This window comes from Phlebotomus papatasi, chromosome 3, assembly GCF_024763615.1.
Source record: "Phlebotomus papatasi isolate M1 chromosome 3, Ppap_2.1, whole genome shotgun sequence".
Lineage (NCBI taxonomy): Eukaryota > Metazoa > Arthropoda > Insecta > Diptera > Psychodidae > Phlebotomus > Phlebotomus papatasi.
Window position 1 is genome coordinate 52,378,125 of NC_077224.1, and position 22,620 is coordinate 52,400,744.

The 22,620-nt window shown below is 37.3% G+C and overlaps 1 protein-coding gene across 2 annotated transcripts; it reads left to right on the top strand.

The window, feature by feature from the left end:
• The first annotated feature begins 19 nt into the window (after positions 1-19).
• Positions 20-10,590, top strand: LOC129807241 (zinc finger protein OZF-like). Of its 2 annotated transcripts, none has more exons than XM_055856387.1 (2): positions 20-282; positions 9,028-10,590. In XM_055856387.1, the coding sequence occupies exons 1-2, from the start codon at positions 142-144 to the stop codon at positions 10,468-10,470; spliced, it is 1,584 nt and encodes a 527-aa protein (XP_055712362.1). In that variant the 5' UTR covers positions 20-141; the 3' UTR covers positions 10,471-10,590. The 2 variants fall into 2 exon arrangements, with proteins under 2 accessions (XP_055712362.1, XP_055712363.1); XM_055856388.1 differs by lacking the exon at positions 9,028-10,590 and adding an exon at positions 6,298-7,555 and having other exon boundaries at positions 28-282.
• The last annotated feature ends 12,030 nt before the right edge of the window (positions 10,591-22,620 follow it).

Genomic DNA, 22,620 nt, shown 5'->3' on the forward strand with positions numbered 1-22,620 from the left:
AACTTCACTTTGCTCTTGCACTGTCATTTTAATGTTTTGTAAACAAACAGCAAATCTTTGAAAAATCCAGCAAAAAGTGATATTGTAATTAAAATGCAGTGAATATTTGTTGCTTAAAAGTACCAGTTAACATTTCTGAAAATGGAACAGACGATTGTTTTAATGAAGATGGATATAAACAAAGTGTGTAGAATATGCGAAACGAAGGAAAACCTCGTCGATCTTTCGACGGAGGAATACAGCCATCTGAACGAGAAACTGCACAAAATTGCTGATTTCGAGGTAATTACCAATTGACAGTAATACGAAATTTAATGATCTGTAAGATTCCTATTTGATATGTTCTTAAAATCTATAAATTGCCCCCGGTTCAACAAAATTCTTTCAACTTCTTTTCGTCGCTTATTTCAAAAAGGGGCACATCCGCAGTACACTAAAATTTACCGGTAAAAGATTAATCCAATCCGAACTATCACACTGAGGATCAAGGATTTATTTAGAGATTATTTGTGTTGTTTCTGTCTTCCAAATTCATTCTATTTCAAAGTGTAACAACAGATTAAGATTATCTATAGGGGGTCAGCAAGTTCAGCCATATGCAGCTTTTTATTGAAATATAACCTCAATTTTTCCTGAGCAAAGCCTTTAAATCTTCCTGTACCTATTCTATTTCTCAGCTTGTCCTTGAGATCCTATAAATTAGAAAATCTTGCCTAATTCATCTCCTCTATCCCTTTTACAGATATTACTTTTTTAGTCAAGTTTCTCAATTCAGTTTGCACGTGGCGTCTCAAAATCTTACGGGAATATCGCTAAGATCTATGGTTCCAATTTCCTAGATTATTCATTTTCCTACAGACTTCTAAATCTATTCCCTTTTTTATCAGTCTACTTACGATATTCCAAATTCTAATGAATTTAATCACTTCGATTTTTTAACCCAATTTTCACGTTCATCTGGCCCTGTAGCTGATCGCCCGCAAAAGTTTCACAGTAACGGAAAAATCCATGGAATTTCTCTTCTATTTTTCCGCGTGAGTTTCCGGGGAAATAAACGCTAACATTCTGCGGAGTTGTCAGCTTTTTTCGCGTGGATTTCCTTGAAAAAAATTCCGAAGTATTTTTTTGCAATTCCCTGGAAATTGGAACAAAATTTCTATTGAATATTCCGAGTATATTTTCTAATATCTTTCCGACCAAGACTCCATGGAAGTAAACGCTAAAATTCTGCAATTATTTTTCGCCCTAACGCTATAATTCTTGCGAGGTAGACATACTCAAATGAACGATATCTTAGCAATATTTTCAACTCAAAAATAGAATAAACTGAGTGTTCGTCTGATAGATGAATACTCTTCAAGTTCTAAGCTGCCAATTGGCACTGATCGTCCATTTATTTGTGGATGTTTTTTTTGTGTGGAAATTCTCTATAAAATTCCACGCCATTTTTAATCAATTTTTGGAATTATTTTGAAGAAAAATATAAAAATATCCACTGGAAAAGTCGTGGAATTCCGTAATATTAAACCATGGAAACCTCTAAGGCCGTTGCATGGAAATTTCCATGGAGAAGTTCGTGGAAATTCCCCCGTTCGTGAAGAGGATTTTTCCGAATTATTAAAGGGCTGACTGCCGATTAAACCGCTAATAATCCTTACGAAAAGACGTAGAAATATTCGCCAGAGAAAAGTCCATGGAAACTCGCGGACATTTCTTATTAGACGGTCCTATACCAGAGTTCCGCAAACGTCCATGGAACACTAGGAAGAAATCTAGCGTCAAATTCCATCTCGGAAGCTCACGCGGATTTTGAGCGGTAAAATCCAGGGAACTCCACGCGGATTTTTAGCGGTACAATCAGCGGACATGGCAGAAAAGGCTACTGGGAATCCAGTGGAATCGCCGTGGCCGTTGGCTATAGGGGGTTCAGAATTTCCTGTCCACATAATGTGTTTCAAATAATTTCTATACCCTAATAAAATGGCTGTCCATCCCATTTAGTACACAATTCGAAATTGAAACTGCAACAATTTGCAAATTTTCTTTATGTTATCCTCTATCTAAATTTTACGAGTTATTCTCCAAGATTAGCCAGGGAGTGGATAGGTGGATTATGTAAGTAAGTGACCCCGGTGAATGATTCACTTGACAGATCAAAGTGAACATTTCACTAATGACCCCATTGCAAAAGAAAGCGGAATAGGAATAACAAGCGAAAAATTCCTTGGAATTTTCCACTAGTTTTCCTTAAAAAATTCCATAGGAATTTTCCATAATAGGTTCCAAGGAAAATTTAATGGATTTATGCTGGATTTTTCCTATAGAATACATCCATGGAAATGCTCGTGGAATTTATGTGGATTTTTCCACCAAAATAAAATGGAGAAAAAATGAAGCTGTCACATGCACCTCATGATTTTACTTCCGAATTTTACAGAAACGGCAAAGATTACAAAGATTATAATATGTTTTTATAAACCAGCAATAACGAATTGACACTTTGAGCAATAAAAAAATATTTTATTAAAAAAAAATTTTTTTCCTTAAATATATATTAATTAACATAAAAACAACATTATTTTAGGTTGGCGACCTATTTAATGTAATCACTTCATTATTATCTACACGAAACGCAGCATCGCATAATTAATTATATTATAATTGCCACATGAATCACTAGAAATGTTTGCGGAAGGTTTGGAAACAAATTCTAAAAATTTTCGCAACACCATTTTATTTGTTTGACATTTCAGAAAACTAGTGGAAAAATCCATATAAAACACTATGGAAAGATAGTGGAAATTTCCATATGTTTTTTCCAGCTTATCCCGCGGACGTTTCACGTGTGAGTTTCCATATAAATCTTCCGCGGAATACCGCGGAATTTAACGCTGGAATTCCAGCATGTCGTACTAGTAAATTCCATGGAGCACTATGATTTCCATGGAATTTCCGGCTTTAAATTCCATAGGAAAACTTAGTGGAATTTTAGCGTCAAATTCCAGCGAATTTAGCCATTTGGACGCAAGTTTTCCATTGGAATTTTTGCGGAATTTTGCTATGGGGGAGCCGCTAAAATGCGATTACCCCATAGCAAAATTCCGCAAAAATTCCAATGGAAAAGTTGCGTCCAAATGGCTAAATTCCCTGGAATTTGACGCTAAAATTCCACTAAGTTTTCCTATGGAATTTAAAGCCGGAAATTCCATGGAAATCATAGTGCTCCATGGAATTTACTAGTACGACATGCTGGAATTCCAGCGTTAAATTCCGCGGTATTCCGCGGAAGATTTATATGGAAACTCACACGTGAAACGTCCGCGGGATAAGCTGGAAAAAACATATGGAAATTTCCACTATTTTTCCATAGTGTTTTATATGGATTTTTCCACTAGTTTTCTGAAATGTCAAACAAATAAAATGGTGTTGCGAAAACTTTTAGAATTTGTTTCCAAACCTTCCGTAAACATTTCTAGTGATTCATGTGGCAATTATAATATAATTAATTATGCGACACTTTGTTTCGTGTAGATAATAATGAAGTGATTACATTAAATAGGTCGCCAACCTAAAATATTGCTGTTTTTATGTTAATTAATATATATTTTAGGAAAAAAAATTTTTTTTAATAAAATATTTTTTTATTGCTCAAAGTGTCAATTCGTTATTGCTGGTTTATAAAAACATATTATAATCCTCGTAATCTCTGCCGTTTCTATAAAATTCGGAAGTAAAATCATGAGGTGCATGTGACAGCTTCATTTTTTCTCCATTTTATTTTGGTGGAAAAATCCACATAAATTCCACGAGCATTTCCATGGATGTATTCTATAGGAAAAATCCAGCATAAATCCATTAAATTTTCCTTTGAACCTATTATGGAAAATTCCTATGGAATTTTTTAAGGAAAAATAGTGGAAAATTCCAAGGAATTTTTCGCTTGTTATTCCTATTCCGCTTTCTTTTGCAATGGGGTAACATGTGACTCAAAATCACTGAGTTTACAAAGCGTTTGATACAAAAAATTGCCAAAATATACTTTATCGAAACACAATGATTTCGCGGCACGTATAGTGTATATTCACTTCCGGACAAATCGAAGGGGTTGACAAAATTTCTCACTCACTTTAACATACACTGCTTTGTATACACTTTGTATTGTTTTAACATCAATTTTACTATATTTTTTTCCTAAAACATCATCGTCGAAAACTGGGAAAATTGGTGGAAAAAACTACATGACCACTGAACAAAAACAATGAGTTTTGACCGTTTTGATGTTTTCGAATTTACTCGAGAAGTTTTTCACCGCAGCTGATTCACTCGCTCATTCATAATGACTTTAGCAGTTGTGAACGCGAGCGGTGAATCATTCACTTGTAAACGTTTCAGCAGTGAACGTTCACGATTTTTACATAGTCCACCCCCTAGAGCCCCGACCACGGTGCGTTGCGTATACTTCTGGTCTCGAGAGCTCACTCGAGCCAGTACTCGCAAACAATTTTCGTTGATGGGGTTGTCTTTTACATTACAAATCGCTCCCTGTAAGTGCTAGAATTTCACAAGGTGGAATTGCAGGGCACTATCAGTCTGGATCAGATGAGAGCTAATAACATTCTGTCTTTTTGCTTAATTTCTATTGTTCTTTGTTTCCTTTTGCTCATTCTTCATTTCATTTATTTCTTTATCATCTGTTCTTATTCTTTTTTTTTCAAATTCTTCTTTTTCAAACAATGTAATAGTGACGGACCCTATTTGTTTGTGATAAATAAACATGAGTTGATATAGTTTTTGATATTAAGAAACCATGTCGCTAATATATGTGTTAAAAATGTATTTTCAAAATTTAATAGTAGAAATTATGATATTTTGATTTGTTTAGTAATTATTAAAAGCCGAACTTGGCCCACAAAAAAATGTTTGAAGTAGACTTAACTAGCATAAAATATGGTTTCTTAATAAACGCAGAGGTGAGAGTTTTGCAACTTCTTATGCCAAGAACACAATAACTTTTGTTTGTAAACATGTTTTCGGACCTTAGTGTGAGAGGGAGTGAGGTCTAGATCTAGTCATCTCGTTCACTCTCATAAGCAGTTTCGAAAACATGTTTACAAAACAAAAGTTATTGTGTGTTGGGCATAATTCTATTGATTGTATTTATGTACCGAGAATTGTCAATCAGAGCAAGTGACACTCTAAAATCACCCAGTCTTTTCCGGAGTAGAGATAGGAATAATTCCTGATTTCACATACGGGCGGTCTAACAACTGACCTATTGAAGGCAATCAATTGAACTAGAAGTTCTAAAAATTCTTACAATAAAAACCAAATCTACAAATACATCAACTGCTGCCAACTCAATTGTACGCACACTACCGTTTCCAAATCTCATAATTTGAAGTGCACTAAAGCAATTGGTTAAAGTCGTGTGGCAAGTCAAATAGATCTTGAGTCCTCGGTGGCTGAGTTGGTAGAGCACTCGTATAGACAACGAGGTGCTCAGTTCTATCCTCGATGAAGACAGAAATGTTTCGTATTTCCACTCTGAGAAAGACTGGATGACTTGAGGTATCACTTGCTGTAATTTACGATTTTTGGGATTGGGGATCTCGGTGGCGCAATTGGCAAGACCGTTTTCTCGATTCTGACAGTTGTGAGTTAGAGTCCCGCCCGGTGCAAGCAACTGAGCAACTCAGTTCCTTAATTCAATTTTTATTTTCCTTTTTCGTGGTCTATTTACTAAGTTTTTGTTGCAATGAATGTGAAAGTGCTCGATCTGATCAGCCTGGATTACATAATTACTTTATCAGTGTTTACCAAGCATTGGCCGCAGTTCGACCAATACTTCGTTCGAACCATGTGACCTCTTCACCATATAGTTTCCAGGTTTGCATTTCATTAGTTTAATGTTGCAAAGTAATTTCTAAGGCTTTTGACTTTTTAAGAAGGTTACTAAATTCTTTCATAAGAACTTATTCACAAACTATTAGGGGAAAGTGCCCATACTTTGCATGGTTCCAAGCTTTATAATGACCAAATTTTTCCAAAGTTTCTGAATAAATGCGACCCCACAATTTCAGAGACACTTTCCCCTAATTTTTTGTAAGACTTTAGGCTTAAAAATCATAACGAATCTTAGTAGTTTAAAACATTAACACCAATAAAAACCCCAATTTAGCGATTAAAAATACCTATTATCTCGTACAAAATACCATTTCCCGTTTATCCAAGACACACCTTCATCTTTTAAATTGAAAAGCGAAATTGGTTTTCCATTTCAATAGTATACTTTTTTAGGATAAATACAGCTGCTGGTTGCGCTACATTTGTGCATCATGTTGTTCAAAACTGGAAAATGCGTTTGATTTTAAAGTTCAATGTGAATTCACGTACAAGAAACTTGTCGATAGAATGGAAAGTCTAAGTCTTGGCGCAGTAAACTTTTCAGATCCTCTTAGCAACGTTTGTGAATTTGATACTGCTGAAAGCGTAAAAGTAGAGATATCTGAGTCTCCCGAAGATCCTGGAGAAAATCCAGAAGAAAATTTTGATTTTGAAGAGAATATTCAAAGTAAACTTTGGGATCACAATTACTTCTTGAAGTCAGAGGAAAATGAGAGGGTTTTGAAAGATAATAAAAACGAAATTTTGCCAAAAACAAAAACCAAAAAGATGAAATCTCAGGATATTTTTATGTGTGGATTTTGTAATTGGTCTTTTAAGAAGAAAGACAGACTTAGAGATCACATTGAAGGACGTCATTTGAGAAAGAAGCGATATAAATGTGATATTTGTAGTGAGCAATTTATTTTTGCTCCTTCACGGTACAGACATCGATTGATTTACCATTCTGATCAATCCTATGCGTGCGATATGTGTGGAAAATCTTTTAAGACTAAAATGTACTTGAATAAACATAAGAAAACGCATTCTGAAACACGAGAACCTCAGATGCGGAAGCACCTTTGTGATATTTGTGGATATAGGGCCAAAGATAAAACTCATCATGTTGAGCATATGAACTGGCATGCTGGCATTAAGCCTTACAAGTGTCAGGATTGTGGGAAAGATTTTGTGCGGAAAGATGCACTAAGGATTCATCGAATGACTCACACTGGTGAAAAACCGTTTGAATGTCAGATTTGTTCGAAATCCTTTCGTACCAAAGCCCAAATGAAGGCACACATTACTACTCATACTGGAGATAGGAACTTCAGTTGCAAATACTGTGATAAATCTTATTCGCAAATTGGTGGATTAAGTTATCATGTGAGAACCACTCATGCTGGAGAAAAACCATTTCAATGTCCAACTTGTTCAAAATCATTCTCACTCAAACACTTGCTTCAGGCTCACATAAGGATCCATACGGGCGAAAGACCCTTTGAGTGTCCAACGTGTTCGAAGTCATTTAGATCGAGATCTAATCAACAAAGGCACAGAAAGATATGCCCCTCAGCTCCGGAAAATCAAAATAAATCGAGAAAAACTGTAGAACATCAAAATCTTACATGTAGCACAATGAAAATGTAAAATAAACCTTTTCAAAAGTAAATTATTGAGTTTTTTTTTCAATGCTTTTTTAGTTGTTTTACTAGGAAACTTACAATTCTCATATGAATAGGATTATTTGGAAAATTGTTGGTTATGCTGAGCTTAACCTCAAAAGTTAAGCTGGCTATACATTAGACATAATTTATTGAAATATTTCTTTTCAATGTCAAATATTGACAAGGATTGCCTCCACATTGCAAAGATTTATTGACATAAATGTTTCAATATTGAAGAAAATTGTCCAATGTGTAGGCAAATATTGAAATATTTGTTTCAATATGGAACATTTTATTCAATATTTTATTTCATTATTTTGAATGGCTACAAACTAGGCCAAATTATGTCAATAAAAAATTTCAAAGTCACATTGAAATAAAATTTCAAAGAAATTCTAAATATCAAATTGATTTGATATTTCCTTCAATATTTTTTAATGGTCAGGAATCTTCTTCCTTCAGAACATCACAGAACTGCCGGATTTTCCTTGTTCATGAATGAAAACACATCCAAGATCAAAATCCAAGTCAAGACACATCTCTCCTGTTTCCTCCAGAAAATCCCAAATTCTTGGAATTTGGTTATATATTTTGTTCAATCTCCTCAAGAACCCAACTTGGTCAGCACTAATCACCTGCTTCCTCCAGAAAATCTCAGAACTTCTGGGATTCTCTTGTATATTATGCCCAAAACACTTCAGATACTTTCTGTGGTCAGAGGATTCCTGGAGCTTCCTCCAGGAAATCCCAGATCTTCTGGGATTTTTTTGAAAATCATGTCAAAAACCAGTCAGATACTTTCTGTGGTCAGAGGATTCCTGGCTCCAGGAAATCCCAGATCTTCTGGGATTTTCTTATTCATTATGTCCAAAGCACTTCATATAAGTATAATTTTATGATACGAATTTTAATCCTACAGAGGGAACGAAGGCTTGTGGTTGTGGCCATCCAGTCCTTTTGCTCGCTATGGTAAACTCTCCTACGGTATGATACGAAGCATGATCCTGAAAGTCTGTGAGAATTCAAGTTTTTAATTCGATTTGGCTTTTGTTTTCAATCTGAAGTGTTTTTGACATAATATACAAGAAAATCCAAGAAGATCTGGGATTTCCTGCAGGAAGCTGGAGAAATCTTCTGACTAACTTGGTTATTTTTCGGTGTTCTTGACAAAAACGGAAGAAAATCCCAGAAGATCTGTGAATCCCTGACTACACTGGTGTTTTTAATATTGAAGTTTTAATATTGAAGTCAATTTGTTCAGTGTGTAGGCAATTAATAAAATATTAGTTTCAATATTCGCTTCAATGTTGAAGTTTCTTTTCAATGGCACTTTGAAATGCTATTATTTCAATAATTTATCTAATGTGTAGACAGCTTTAGACGGAATTTTATTGAATCTCGAAATTAAATCCGGAAATTAGGTTAGGTTAGGAATGACTCTTGAAAAAAGTGTTTAGAAATAAAATTATTGTTTCAGAAAAACAAATACAGCAGCTACCTGAAATTTATCTGCGTCCCATGCAGTTCCAAAGTCGAAACGACTTATGATTTTAAAACTCAATGTGAGAAAACTTATACTAAACTGATCAACAAGGTTAAAGACTATTTTGAAAGTGAGTCTGCAGACTCAGAAATTCCTTGTGATTCATATGATTGGCTTTATATAGCCGTAGAGAGTCCAAGATCCGATGATGGATTGAATGAAACCGATAAAGAAAATATTAATGAGACTATCAATAAAAAATACTTCGGCAGAACATATGCTAAAAAAAATATCAATCTTCCCAAAGTTCGCAATGATGTTGAAGATAGCAATTTGAATGACAAAAGTAAAATTGAAGATGAAGATATCAATAAAAGTATCAATCTCCCCGAAGTTCGCAATGATGTTGAAGATAACGATTTGAATGACAAAAATAAAATTGAAGATGAAGATATCAATAAAAGTATCAATCTTCCCGAAGTTCGCAATGATGTCGAAGATAACGATTTGAATGACAAAAGTGAAATTGAAGAAGAAGAGTACATGGAAAAGTCATATTCTGAATTATTTCAAGTTGTTGAGACTTATGATCCTTCCGAGTACAAGAATATTAAATTGCCGGACATTGATGAAATATGGCCAGAATTAATAAATCAGTCGAAGGGGCGCATTTTTGAATGTGCTCATTGCGACAAAGCCTTTAAACATCGAGTTAGAATTGAACGCCACATTGAAAGTGTTCATTTAAAGATAAAACCTTTCGTGTGTGAATTTTGTGGCAAAAGATATGCCCATATGACCTCATATACTGCACATCGAGATTATCATACAACAGGGACTTCAAAGCAATATCCTTCACGATTGCTAAGAAAACTTTTAGTTAGAAAGAATAGGGGAGATCTACAACTTGGACGATTTGAACAATTAAATTCCAAACATACTGATAGAGCTTATCTCTGTGATGTATGCGGTTATCAGTGTCTGACTGAAACTCAACACAAGGATCATCAAAATATCCATTTAAATTTAAAGCCCTACAGTTGCAAGGAATGTCAGAAAAGATTTTACAGTAAAATACAGTATCAGATTCATAATCATTTTACACACAAAGTTGGAAAGCATTTTCCATGCTATCATTGCGAGAAAATCTTCACGACTAAATTTAACTTGAAACAACACATTTTAATTCATACCGAAATAAAGGACCACACTTGTACATGTTGTAGAAAGTCCTTTTCCTCCGCTGTGAATTTGAGGATGCACGAGAGAATTCACACTGGAATAAAGTACGAGTGTGCAAAGTGTTGGAAAACCTACGTACACAAAAGATCACTTCAGAGACACTTGAAGCAATGTGTCAGCTCGAAGAAAACCAAAAAGAAGAAGCAAATCAAGAAAATGAATAATACTAAAAGGAATGAAACCATCGAGGAGTAAAAGGTGTCCTGGACCGGATTTTTGAAGTTGCATTTGTTGAACAACTCTCTTCTTATCTGGATCTAAAAGACTGAATGCTTCCAAGTAAAAATGAAATGCGAATAAAAATTAAACAATTACGAATATTTAGTTTCAATTTTGTAGATTTTGCATAAATAGGCTAAAATTAATTTCCAGAATTCATTTAAATCTTGGTTAAGTAACTTAGTGGTCAACCTCTCCTAATATTAAAAAAAAATCTTAGTAGCGTTTGAACCTACTTTAACTTCCACTCATTGTTGTTCTAAAGTTTCCTATTTCATTTCAAATCAAAATTTTTCTATTTTCCGCCATACCTAAACTAAAAGAAAGACAAAATGCCGGAAGGACCTTAATTACGTTAAGAATATAAATTTCAAATAATTCCGATAGTTGGCGTACTTGCTATTCCAAAAATGGCGAAATCATAGTACAGTAGAGCAGAGGTGTGCAAGAAACCGTTGAAACCGAATTAACGTCAAAATAAGTTTGTTATAGTAGAGTTTTGACCATTGACGTACACGTTTCATTTGACGTTAATTCGGTTTCAACGGTTTCTTGCACACCTCTGCAGTAGAGTCTCGCTAGGCCATCGCTCTATAGAGTCCACAATTTATCGACCGTTGATTTCAAAACACTGATTTTAAGTTAGGTTATGTTTTTTAGTATGCGAAATTCATAATTATTTTAATATTTTTGGCAAAGTTTATTAAGTAGTTGTGATAATTGTGATCCACAATGAAGAGAGCAAAGACAAGTACCACAATCGCAAAGAAAGTGGAAGCCGTTGAGCAATTTCAATACTAAAAGTCGTTGATAATTTTAAAAAATTACATGGACTACCCACCCGGCAAATTCTGCAGAATTCTGCAGAAATTCGTCAGATTTGAATTACTAACTGCCGAAAAATCAGCAGAATTTCTGCAGAATTTTGTTCTAAGGTGGATCCGATCGTTGTATGAAAATTCTGCAGAATTTTCTGCAGAATTTCTATAGAAAATTTTAAAATTATCGGCAGAATTTCTTTAGAGTATTTAGATGATTTCCACATTTCTTCTACCCTTTCTAATGTTTCTAAACATTATTTTAACTACATAAAAATATGTATTTCAATTTATTTAAAATTCAATTTATATTCAACAATTTTACGTGACTACTCTCTTTTTTTACAATATTATTATAATACAATATTATTAAATCAGCCATAATAGAAAATACGAAGGGGAAGGAAATGGTTAGAAAACACGAAAGAAATTCGCGATGCTCACGAAGTCGCACGACTATCCCGAAGCCACACGAAGTGTCCGATTGAATGACAAGAAACGTTAAAATTTCAAAAGTGCAGAATTGCAGATCGAAGTTTTGCTGGGTATGTGCGACCCAAATGTCAAATTTGAAACCAAATATGGACTATAGCGAGACTCTACTGTATTTTGTAAAATTTTAAATTTAAGTCACTATAAATTTCATTATGCTATAAATTGTGCAAGGTACAGGCGCGCAGGTCAACGCAGACTGTCATGCGTGTACTTCGGAGAGAAAACGGTAAGTCAGTTACACTTGTGGTTTTCAGGAAAGTGATAGAGTGGAATTCTTTATTTTCAAAACATGTATTTTTTCCATTTTTTTCCCCTTTAATTAGAACAAAACGGGAAATATCGACCGGTCGATTTTTGGGCTCTCATTCCAGGCATCTGCATTACAGTGAGTTCCTCAAATTTGAACTCCTCAAATATGAACGTCGGTTATATTCAAAGTGTAAAATTTGAGGTTATATGAAGGATATTTGTTTATTAGTGAATTTATCAAATTTTAATTAGTAAACAAAGGCACTTCTCAAGTAAGATAGAATTAATATTCACAGATTCTATTCATTATTGCAACTGCAATAATGGACATAGAATAGGAAAAAAAAGCTCAAAAGAAGCTTATTAAGCTCAGAAGTAGATGCTTGAAAAGAGTGAAGAGTTAAATTAGTGAAAAAGAAACAAAAAAATACAAAAGAAGCAAGTTATTTAATAGAGAGAAATTAAATGAAATGTAAGAGATTAAATTTTTATAGGAATCCAGAAAAAAGAGAGGAAAGGAAGGAATTAGGTGTAAGAAAAGTTCAAAGTCTTAAAGGAGACTATTAGTGCCTGTAGCCATAGTTTTTTGAATTTGTTTTATATTAGAAAAATTTATATTTATTCATATATTTATATTATAACAAAAAATCAAAGACTCTGGCCACTGAAAATTAAAAAATAAAATATCCCACTTTTCACGCACAGATTATTTTGCGTGGAATCTGAATTACAACCATTTTTCTCTGATGTTTCCTCAATATTATCGTATTGTATTCACTTCCTTGACAAATTCCTTTTCTTTAACAATAAATTACATTGATATATTCTCTCTAAAGTTATCTTTCTTAATTTAAGGAAAGTGCATTTTACATTAATTCCGTTACGATTTTGAAAATATTGTTCAAATTCGAGGAATTCTACTGTATTTAGTTTTTTTGTGATAAATAAGCTTAAAATTATTTTAAAATTTCTTACGTTACTAAATAAGTTTATATAATTAACCCTAACCCTTTAAGGACGAAAGGAATATCGGTGTCACAAAAATAAAAACTAATTTTTTGGACTATAGAGAACTAAAATAATATACAAAAACAATTTTTAAACTTATAGAAAGTTATTATGTACACTCAGTCCCGGGATTATGCACATTTTCGGGACCGAAAAAAAATCACGAAATGGCATTATGCATCGAGAAAATTTGCATACCCACAGGGGCTTTCTTTTGAATAAATCTTTGGAGTAAAAGTAGTCAAAGCAAAAAGATTCAACTGTTTAATAGAAATGAATTAACAAACAGTAATTTTGGCCAGAGTTCTTCAATAAATGGTTAGATTATTAAAAAATTTTACCATAAAAAAAGAAATTAAAGTTTTATTCTGAAAAAGAAGCACAGTGTTTTCAAATTCCCTGCGTCGCAACATTGCAGTTTACATTGAGGCGTACAGTGCTCGCTGCGTTATCCGGATGATTGGGAGACAATAATGACAGATGTCCGCTTCGTTATCCGGATGGATTTTTTGAATTTGTTCAACGTCTCGAAAATATAATACAAGGTTTTTTTGTAGAATATTAGAATAAAAGTTTTAAAGAAGCTTAAAAAGACATTGTTGGGGCTCTACCTCCAACTCAAATTACCTTTAGGAAAATGTAAACAATCAGATTAATATGTGAACTCGATCCACCTTGGATCTCCTGCCAGTCTCTCACCTTTAGAACAAATGTAAACAAAACAGATTAGTGTGAGCAATGGATCCACCTTGGTTTACCCTGATGATCTCTCACCTTTAATGGGGATAGAATAAAAGAACAATCAATTGCCTATTCGGCGTAGAATGGATCAAATTTTGCAAATTTGATCTGGATCTCCGGATGTTCCACGTTGCAGAGGATGGTTGCCACGTTGCTGCCACGAGCCACAGAAAACAAACTCCTTTTCCACCACCAATAAAGTTCTTTATTTCACACCTTCTGCACAACTAAACACCTTGCCACTTCCCAAATCTTAACAAACTTTAAACTAACTTTAATCTTGAATGGCTGCACTGAATTTAAATAAATTTTTCTCAAGCACAAATGTCTTTTCCGTCACAAAGGAATGGAGAACGTTTGACAAGTGAAAATGGAGGTAAACAATACCCCCAAGATGGAGGGAGATGAGAGCCGCCTCAGCGGCCATGTTGTTGCTCAGTGTGGAAGTGATGTTTTTCAAATTCGACGGTTGGCTTCCACATACTCCCCCGGATGGACAGATGATTAGCTAATCTATCTGCTCCAGATTTTCCTCTTCTTCTTCTTCGTTGTCCTGTGTTGATTCAGGAGATTGAATGGGTAACTTCGCGATCTTGGTGATCGGTCTTCGGTAGAGTCCTCTGGATGTTCGTACGGTGACAACCCGTACTCGTTGATCAACACCAGGAAAGGTTTCTTCTACCTGGCCAAGAATCCACTTAGAGTCCTCAGCTGATTCGTCGAGCAGCAGAACTATGTCCCCCGGTTGCACATTGGTTTGTTCCTGAAGCCATTTTCCTCTCTGTTGAAGCGTGTTGAGGTACATTTCGCGGAACTTCTTGCCGAACTCCTGGGCTCGCTTCTGACAGAGTTGCCAATGTGAAAGCCGGTTGTCAGAAAGGTTCGTCACGTCGGGATCCGGAGGAGAGTTGCCAGCACAGAATGTCAAGAAATGACCTGGAGTCAGATAACTTCTCTCGTTTGGATCCGACGAGAGCAAACATAAGGGTCTGCTGTTAAGTATGGCTTCGATCTGCGTCAAAACGGTGTAAAATTCTTCGAAAGTCAGTGGCGCATGCTGAGAGACGCGATTCAGATGATGCTTGACCCGTTTGACACTGGCCTCCCAAAGTCCTCCATGATGAGGTGCGTTGGGGGGATTGAAATGCCATATGGTACCGTCCTCTCGCGTCCGGTCTGCGATCTCTTGTTGGGCATCTTCTTGGCTGATCAGGCGACTCAATTCGTTTGCTGCCCCAGCAAAATTCTTCCCACAGTCACTGAAGATATGGCGCGGAGTATTTCTTCTTGCAGCAAATCGACGATAAGCAGCCAAAAAAGCCTCAGTGGAGAGCTTGGTGACAAGCTCCAAATGGACTGCTTTTGTCGCTAGACAGACAAAAACTGAGATGTATGCCTTCTTAACTCCAACATGGCGTCTTCTAGCTGATCGGGAAGCATCCAAACGATACACCACCGGTCCTGCATAATCAATTCCCGTCGAGTGGAAAGGTCTGGTGAAAGTGACTCGTTGAGGGGGCAAATCGGCCATGATTTGCTCCAGAAGTCGTGGTCTGGCCCGAAAGCAGCGAATGCACTGGTGACAGATCTTTCTGGTCAAATTTCTACCGGACAGTGGCCAATAACGTTGACGGAGTGTTGCAAGAAGGAGTGTTGGCCCCGCATGGAGCTGCCGGACGTGTTCTCTTTCAGCGATGTCGTGAGTGAGTTTAGTTTTCGGCAACAATATTGGGAATTTTACATCGAAGTCTTCTGAAGACCGACTCAGGCGGCCTCCTACACGTACGAGATCATGGTCGTCCACAAACGGAGCCAGAGAAGCCAAATTCTTCCATTTTGACGTGTGGAGGGTACCGTTTCGAAGATGATCTTTCAGCCCCGGAAAGGCTTCATCTTGATCATCTGCTATTAAGCTTTGCAGAGCGCGTTCGTGCTCTAATGGGGACAGCTGAGCTCTCCTACGGCTATCTTCTGAGCGGCAATTGTGGAAGAATTTGAAGACGTATGCTCTAATCCTCACAATTTTGTCGAAAGTGCGGAACTGATTGCGTAAGCTTTCATAAATGGACTCAAAGGAGTCAGCAGGCTGAGCTGGGGTGAGAAGAACTTCCGCAGTCATAGACTCTTTGCAATTTCCATCACCTCCGTTGAAGGATGGCGACCACTGTTCCTCTGGTAAAGTTAACCAGTAGGGTCCGTTCCACCAAAGGGTACTGATTTTCAATTGCATAGGCGTAGCCCCACGAGAAATTAAATCTGCTGGATTCAGCTTAGTGGAGACGTGCCTCCATTGTTGTGAGGAGGATAGACTCAAAATCGTCTTGATACGTTTGGAAACAAATATTTTGAAGACATCGGGTGGTGAATGGATCCAGTGGAGCACCACCATGGCATCCGTCCAGAAATGTATAGCTTGGGGAGTGAAATAATCTTTGACTTTACTCACCAGCTCTGCAGCTAGCGTGGCACCGCACAATTCCAATTTTGGGATCGTCACTTCTCCGATGGGTGCTATCCTGGACTTAGATGCAATCAAGCGAGACAGGGAAAAACCATTCGAATCCGAGGTCACCAAATATAAAACAGCTCCATAGGCACGGCTACTTGCGTCACAAAAGGCATGCATGACCACTTGTGATGGATTGTGAATACTGGACAGCCATCGAGGGATTTTGATGCACACACTGTGCTGAAGATGGTTCACAAATGTTGTCCATTTCACGCTGTGTTCAGGTGATATCGGAGTGTCCCATTTCAGTTTGGCTTCATGTAAGTCTTGTAGAAGCATTTTTGCCTCGACTACCACCGGACCTATCAGGCCAAGTGGATCAAAAAGGCGAGCGATGAGTGAAGCGACATCTCTCTTCGTGATGCATGTGTCGTTTTTGGAGATTGGACAAATAAATTCGAACACATCAGCTTTGGTATTCCACCGCATGCCCAAAGCGCTGATGACATCAGGTACTTCAGCTTTGGAATCCGTAGAAGATTCTTCAGGGATGAGTTCTGGATCATTTGAGGCCCACTTTGCTAAAGAGAATCCTCCCTTCTCCAACACTTCAACTAGCTGCAACTGGGTCTCTAGGGCTTGTTCTTTGGTTTCCACAGAAATCACGCAGTCATCCACGTAGAACGCTGTTCTCAAAGTCTCACTGGCAAGTGGATGGGAAACCTCATGCTCCATGGCTAGTTGATTGAGAGCCCTCGTAGCAAGGAAGGGGGATGATGCCAGGCCAAAACATACTCTTGTGATTCTAAATTCGGCAATGCGAGAGTCTCGCGAATCACGCCAGAGAATGCGCTGGAAATTGGCATCTGCAGGATCGAGCATCAACTGGAGGTACATCTTACTGATATCCGCAGTAAGAGCATAAGGATGTTGGCGGAATCTCAGCAAGATAGATACAAGGTCTGGTTGCACGGTAGGTCCTGTCATCAGGATATCATTAAGACTCAATCCAGACGATGTTTTAGCGCTTCCATTGTTGACAATCCTCAGTTTAGTAGTGGTAGATGCCTCCTTCATAACCCCGTGATGAGGCATGTAGTACGATGGATCACGAAGGGAATGGACAGGGACAGGCTCCAGCCAGCCCCGTTTGAGATAATCATGAATCACGTCGCTGTACATTGATTGAAGCAAAGGATTTTTGTCAAACTTCCGCTCCAGTGCCATAAATTGCTGCATTGCACGTTGGCGCGAGTACCCCAGAGTAGAAGGATCCTTCTTGAAGGGTAAGCGCACTATGAATCGACCATCTGGAGCTCTTTTGTGAGTGTTCACGAAATGTTTCTCTGCTTCAACATGTTCATCAATAGTAAGAGTTGAATCCTTAGGCAGATCCTCCAGTTCCCAAAATCTTTTAATAGATTCATCAAGTTTGGCAGAGTCTTCGATAGCTGATACTGTAAGATTGTTGTAGAACGGGGTCTGCTGACTGGTCGATGTGGTGTGCTCACCCACAACCACATAACCAAAAACGGTTTCCTTGAGCACTGGCAAACCTGGCCCAAGAGATATGGTGTCTGCTAACCAACTTTCCCAGTATGCATTCCCGCACACCAAGAGATCTACGGGTTTCTGCTTGGCCCAGTCCGGGTCAGCTAGAACAACTCCAGGCGGAATTCCTATAGCATCTTCATCTACTTTCCAGTTAGGAATATTTGAAGCGATTTTCGGTAACAGACAACAAGTCAAGGTGAATGTCACGCCTGATGTGGGGGAAATGATGGTTGCTTCCGTAGAATATTTGATTGCTGACCTACGATCGTTGACCCCAGAGACATTGAAGCCCACAGATTGCTTTGGAAGATTTAATTTTTGGTACAACGATGTAGTCATCACGTTGATTTGAGCACCTCCATCCAAGATAACTCGGCAAGGAAGTTTCTCATTGTTTGCGGTGAGAATGTATGTCATGGCTGTTGCAAGAAACACCTTGGGAGGCTGACCTGATAGATCGCTTCCTATCGTTGAAGATATTGCCACCACTGAAGGAGATGGATTGGTGTCAGTGGATGGTGGAGTATCCCGGGTGTCCGAGTTGGCTGAAGTGTCCGAGCGTGAAGTAGAAGGTGTCGGATTGGCCGGAGAATTGACTGATGAGTCATGAAGCAGCACATTGTGCTTGGAGTGGCACTTGCGACATTTGCGAAATGTGCACGATGAAGTGTAGTGATGAGCAAAACAATTCTTGCACAATTTCAATGTCTTCACGGTCTCGAGACGCTCCGCTGGAGTCTGTGATAAGAATTTCGGACACTTGTATAGAGGATGATTGGTTTCTTGGCAACAGTTGCATTTGGCACTGACAACTGTCGTGTTGAGTGCTGTGACGTTGCTCTTCTTTGTAGACGGCTTGGATGGTTGAGGTTTAGAAGGCGTCGATGATGAGCCTTTCGATTTCTCGTTGGCATTGAGATTATCGATGCAGCGTTGATTGAGAAATTTCTTGAAGTGTTCAATTGTTGGCACATCTGCACCACACTCCCGACCCCACAAAACCCTGGATTCTGAGTCCAATTTTTCCAATACAAAGTATATCAGCCAGGGGTCCCTTTGTGTCACGGACATTGCATCCAATGCCATAATCGTTTTGGAAAAACGAGCAGAGATTTGATGAATCGCATTGGGCGAGTTGGAAGTGACACTAGGCATTGCAGTGAAGAGCTTGATGTGCTCAGCCACAATTTCGTTCTTGCGTTGAAATTTGTCTTCCAACATCTTCCAAGCAACCTCGAAATTTTCCTCGGTGAGGGGTAGGCTTTCAATTTCGGCAGCAGCTACGCCGGTGAGAGCGCCTTGTAGATACTCGAGTTTCTGGACTGCAGTAATATTGGGATGACTTGTAACCGATGAATTGAAACGGTCCCGGAAAGAAATCCACTCCGTGAATTTCCCATCGAATTTTGGTAGAGAGAGTTGTGGCAATTTCGAGTGAGATCTCCCGTTATTTGTGGCTGTCTGTTGAGATCCTCTGACAAAGGTGGCTACAATTGCGTCCAATTGTTGCTGATGGCGAATCTCACTTTGCACCATGAGGTCCTTCATGAGTGCCAAAACGTCAGAGGTGCTTCCTGCGGATTCCTGTTTTGGATTTGCAGCCCTTGCAGTGATTAAATAGGCCTGAAGCTCATTGTGGATGGTGTCACAGAGACTCATAATTTCCATTTTGATTTCCATGTCTTTTTCAGCCTCTTGTGACTCCCGAACTTCATCCAGAAGTTTATCCTGAACCTCCCTAAATTTGACTCTCAGTGACTCCAAAAGACTCAATTGGGTCTCCAGGAAGGTGGGCATCTGTGGCATTGACAATTCCCAATCCGCAATATCAGACAGGCGCGATTCCAATCTCTTGATGGAAGCCACAATATGGTCTCTTACTACGTGTGACATCTTGATGCTGGTGAAGGCGAATGGACCAAATGTTGGGGCTCTACCTCCAACTCAAATTACCTTTAGGAAAATGTAAACAATCAGATTAATATGTGAACTCGATCCACCTTGGTTTACCCTGATGATCTCTCACCTTTAATGGGGATAGAATAAAAGAACAATCAATTGCCTATTCGGCGTAGAATGGATCAAATGTTGGGGCTCTACCTCCAACTCAAATTACCTTTAGGAAAATGTAAACAATCAGATTAATATGTGAACTCGATCCACCTTGGATCTCCTGCCAGTCTCTCACCTTTAGAACAAATGTAAACAAAACAGATTAGTGTGAGCAATGGATCCACCTTGGTTTACCCTGATGATCTCTCACCTTTAATGGGGATAGAATAAAAGAACAATCAATTGCCTATTCGGCGTAGAATGGATCAAATTTTGCAAATTTGATCTGGATCTCCGGATGTTCCACGTTGCAGAGGATGGTTGCCACGTTGCTGCCACGAGCCACAGAAAACAAACTCCTTTTCCACCACCAATAAAGTTCTTTATTTCACACCTTCTGCACAACTAAACACCTTGCCACTTCCCAAATCTTAACAAACTTTAAACTAACTTTAATCTTGAATGGCTGCACTGAATTTAAATAAATTTTTCTCAAGCACAAATGTCTTTTCCGTCACAAAGGAATGGAGAACGTTTGACAAGTGAAAATGGAGGTAAACAATACCCCCAAGATGGAGGGAGATGAGAGCCGCCTCAGCGGCCATGTTGTTGCTCAGTGTGGAAGTGATGTTTTTCAAATTCGACGGTTGGCTTCCACAGACATAATTAGAGAATTCTATGCTATTATACTTCATTTATTAAACAAAAACGTAACAGGATAATTCATTTTCATTGCTGAACACACATGCATACATGACCTCAAAATGATTTTAAATGTAACCGTCGATAATTCGTCCGGATTACGGCGATTCGGATTTGAGAGCGGGTACTATATTTCAAAAATGGTTTCATAAATTGACTCCCAATGGTAGGCAAACTTGCATAATTGTGTGTGCATAATCCCGTATAATGCCGGGACTGAGTGTATGTATTACTATTTATTATTTTTGGATCACCGGTGATTCAATCATCCTTAACCCTTTAACGACGAGACGGTTTTCGCTGACCGAAAATCAGCAATAAAAATTAAACCGATAAACAAAACTTGTGAAACGTCTTACATGTAACCTTCGAAAAGCCAACAGAGTCTGATCCTGTGTATTTCTTGCCTCTACGAACGACAGGGACAAAAATAGTCAAAAAAATTTAAGTAATTTTTCTAACGATACCAATGACTGATAATTTTCACTCTAATGAAAAATATTATGTTTGAGTATTGTAGTTTCTTGTTCTAAAACGTTTTTGCTTAAAAAAATTGGAAGTATAAAAAATAAATAAAATCACTTTTCAATATAAGAATTTAAAAATTCGTCATTTTTTAGCTTATAAATTTACTATATATCAAATAGCTGAAGACTTGCAAAAAATATCCTAGATTCCTTCTACCTTCAACTTTGCAATTATGTACAAACATAAGGAAAAAATAACTTTAGGTAGTCAGGAAAAATTATTTTCTTTATGGGAGACCGGTGTTCCAATCGTCCTTAAAAGGTTAAATGGTTAAGTTTGTTACGGTTGCGTTTTTCTTCTTCTTCTTCTTTTTAATTTTTTAGGCCGGACGTTCTGTCAACATCCACACAGCCGTTGCGTTTTTCAATTTAAAAAATATATTTAAATTTCATCTCCTATAATTTTATATGATTGAATCGGAGAGTGGGAGAAGCAGGGAATTGCTGGAGATGTAGGGAGTCGTGGTCTGTCCGTCAGTCTGTCCACATCAAGTGTAGTTTTGTTGTTCGTGTTAAGTGTGTTAATAGTTCGAGTGCGCGTTTGTGGTGTTGTGTGTCTGTATTTTCAGACAAAACTTATTGAAAATAAGGACATTAAGGACTCAGGAGGTGGAAGAACCCCAAATACAAAATTTATTGGGACCCTGGTGGTAACAAGTTAAAGGGGTTAAAGTTAAAGGGTTAAGGCTTATTTCAAAAGTGATTCCACAAATTGTCTCCCAATGGTAGGAAAACAATCACATCAGGTGCATAATCCCGGAATCCCATGTAGGCAAAAATAGAAAATTTCAATGAAAAGCTTGTATCACTCAATTGTGTAAAATTTTATTTTTATTAAACCTTTAAGGACGATTGGAACACCGATGTCCCATAAAGAAAATAATTTTTCCTGACTTTTTGAAGTTATTTTTTTCTTATGTTTGTACGTAATAGCAAAGTTGAAGGTAGAAGGAATCTAGGATATTTTTTGCAAGTCTTCAGCTATTTGATATATAGTAAATATTTTAGCTTATTAATGACAAATTTTTAAATTCTCATATTGAAAAATAATATTAATTATTTTTTATACTTCCAATTTTTTTTAAGCAAAACCGTTTTGGAAAAAGAAACTACAATACTCATACATAATATTTTTCATTAGACTGAAAATTATTATTCATTGATATTGTCAGAAAAATTACTTAAATTTTTGGGCTATTTTTGTCCCTATCGTTCGTAGAGGTAAAAATGCATTGAATCAGAATCTGATGGATTTTCTAAAGTCAGATGTAAGACGTTTAATTGATTTTTTTTATCGGTTAAATTTTTATTGTTGATTTTCGGTCCGTAAAAAGTGTCTCGTCGTTAAAGGGTTAAATAATTTTTCACACCGTTTTTGACAGTGTAAATACAGTGCCCGCTTTCTAATCCGGATCGCCGTAATCCGGACAAGTTTTCGACGGTTACATTTAAAATAATTTTGAGGTTATGTATGCATTCGTGTTCATCAATGAAAATTAACTATCCTGTGATATTTTTGTTTAATAAATGA

Coding starts and splice junctions, on each gene's coding strand:
- LOC129807241 (XM_055856387.1), top strand. CDS start 142: ATGGAACAGACGATTGTTTTAATGAAGATGGATATAAACAAAGTGTGT. Junction 283..9,027: donor ACAAAATTGCTGATTTCGAG/GTAATTACCAAT, acceptor TTATTGTTTCAG/AAAAACAAATACAGCAGCTA.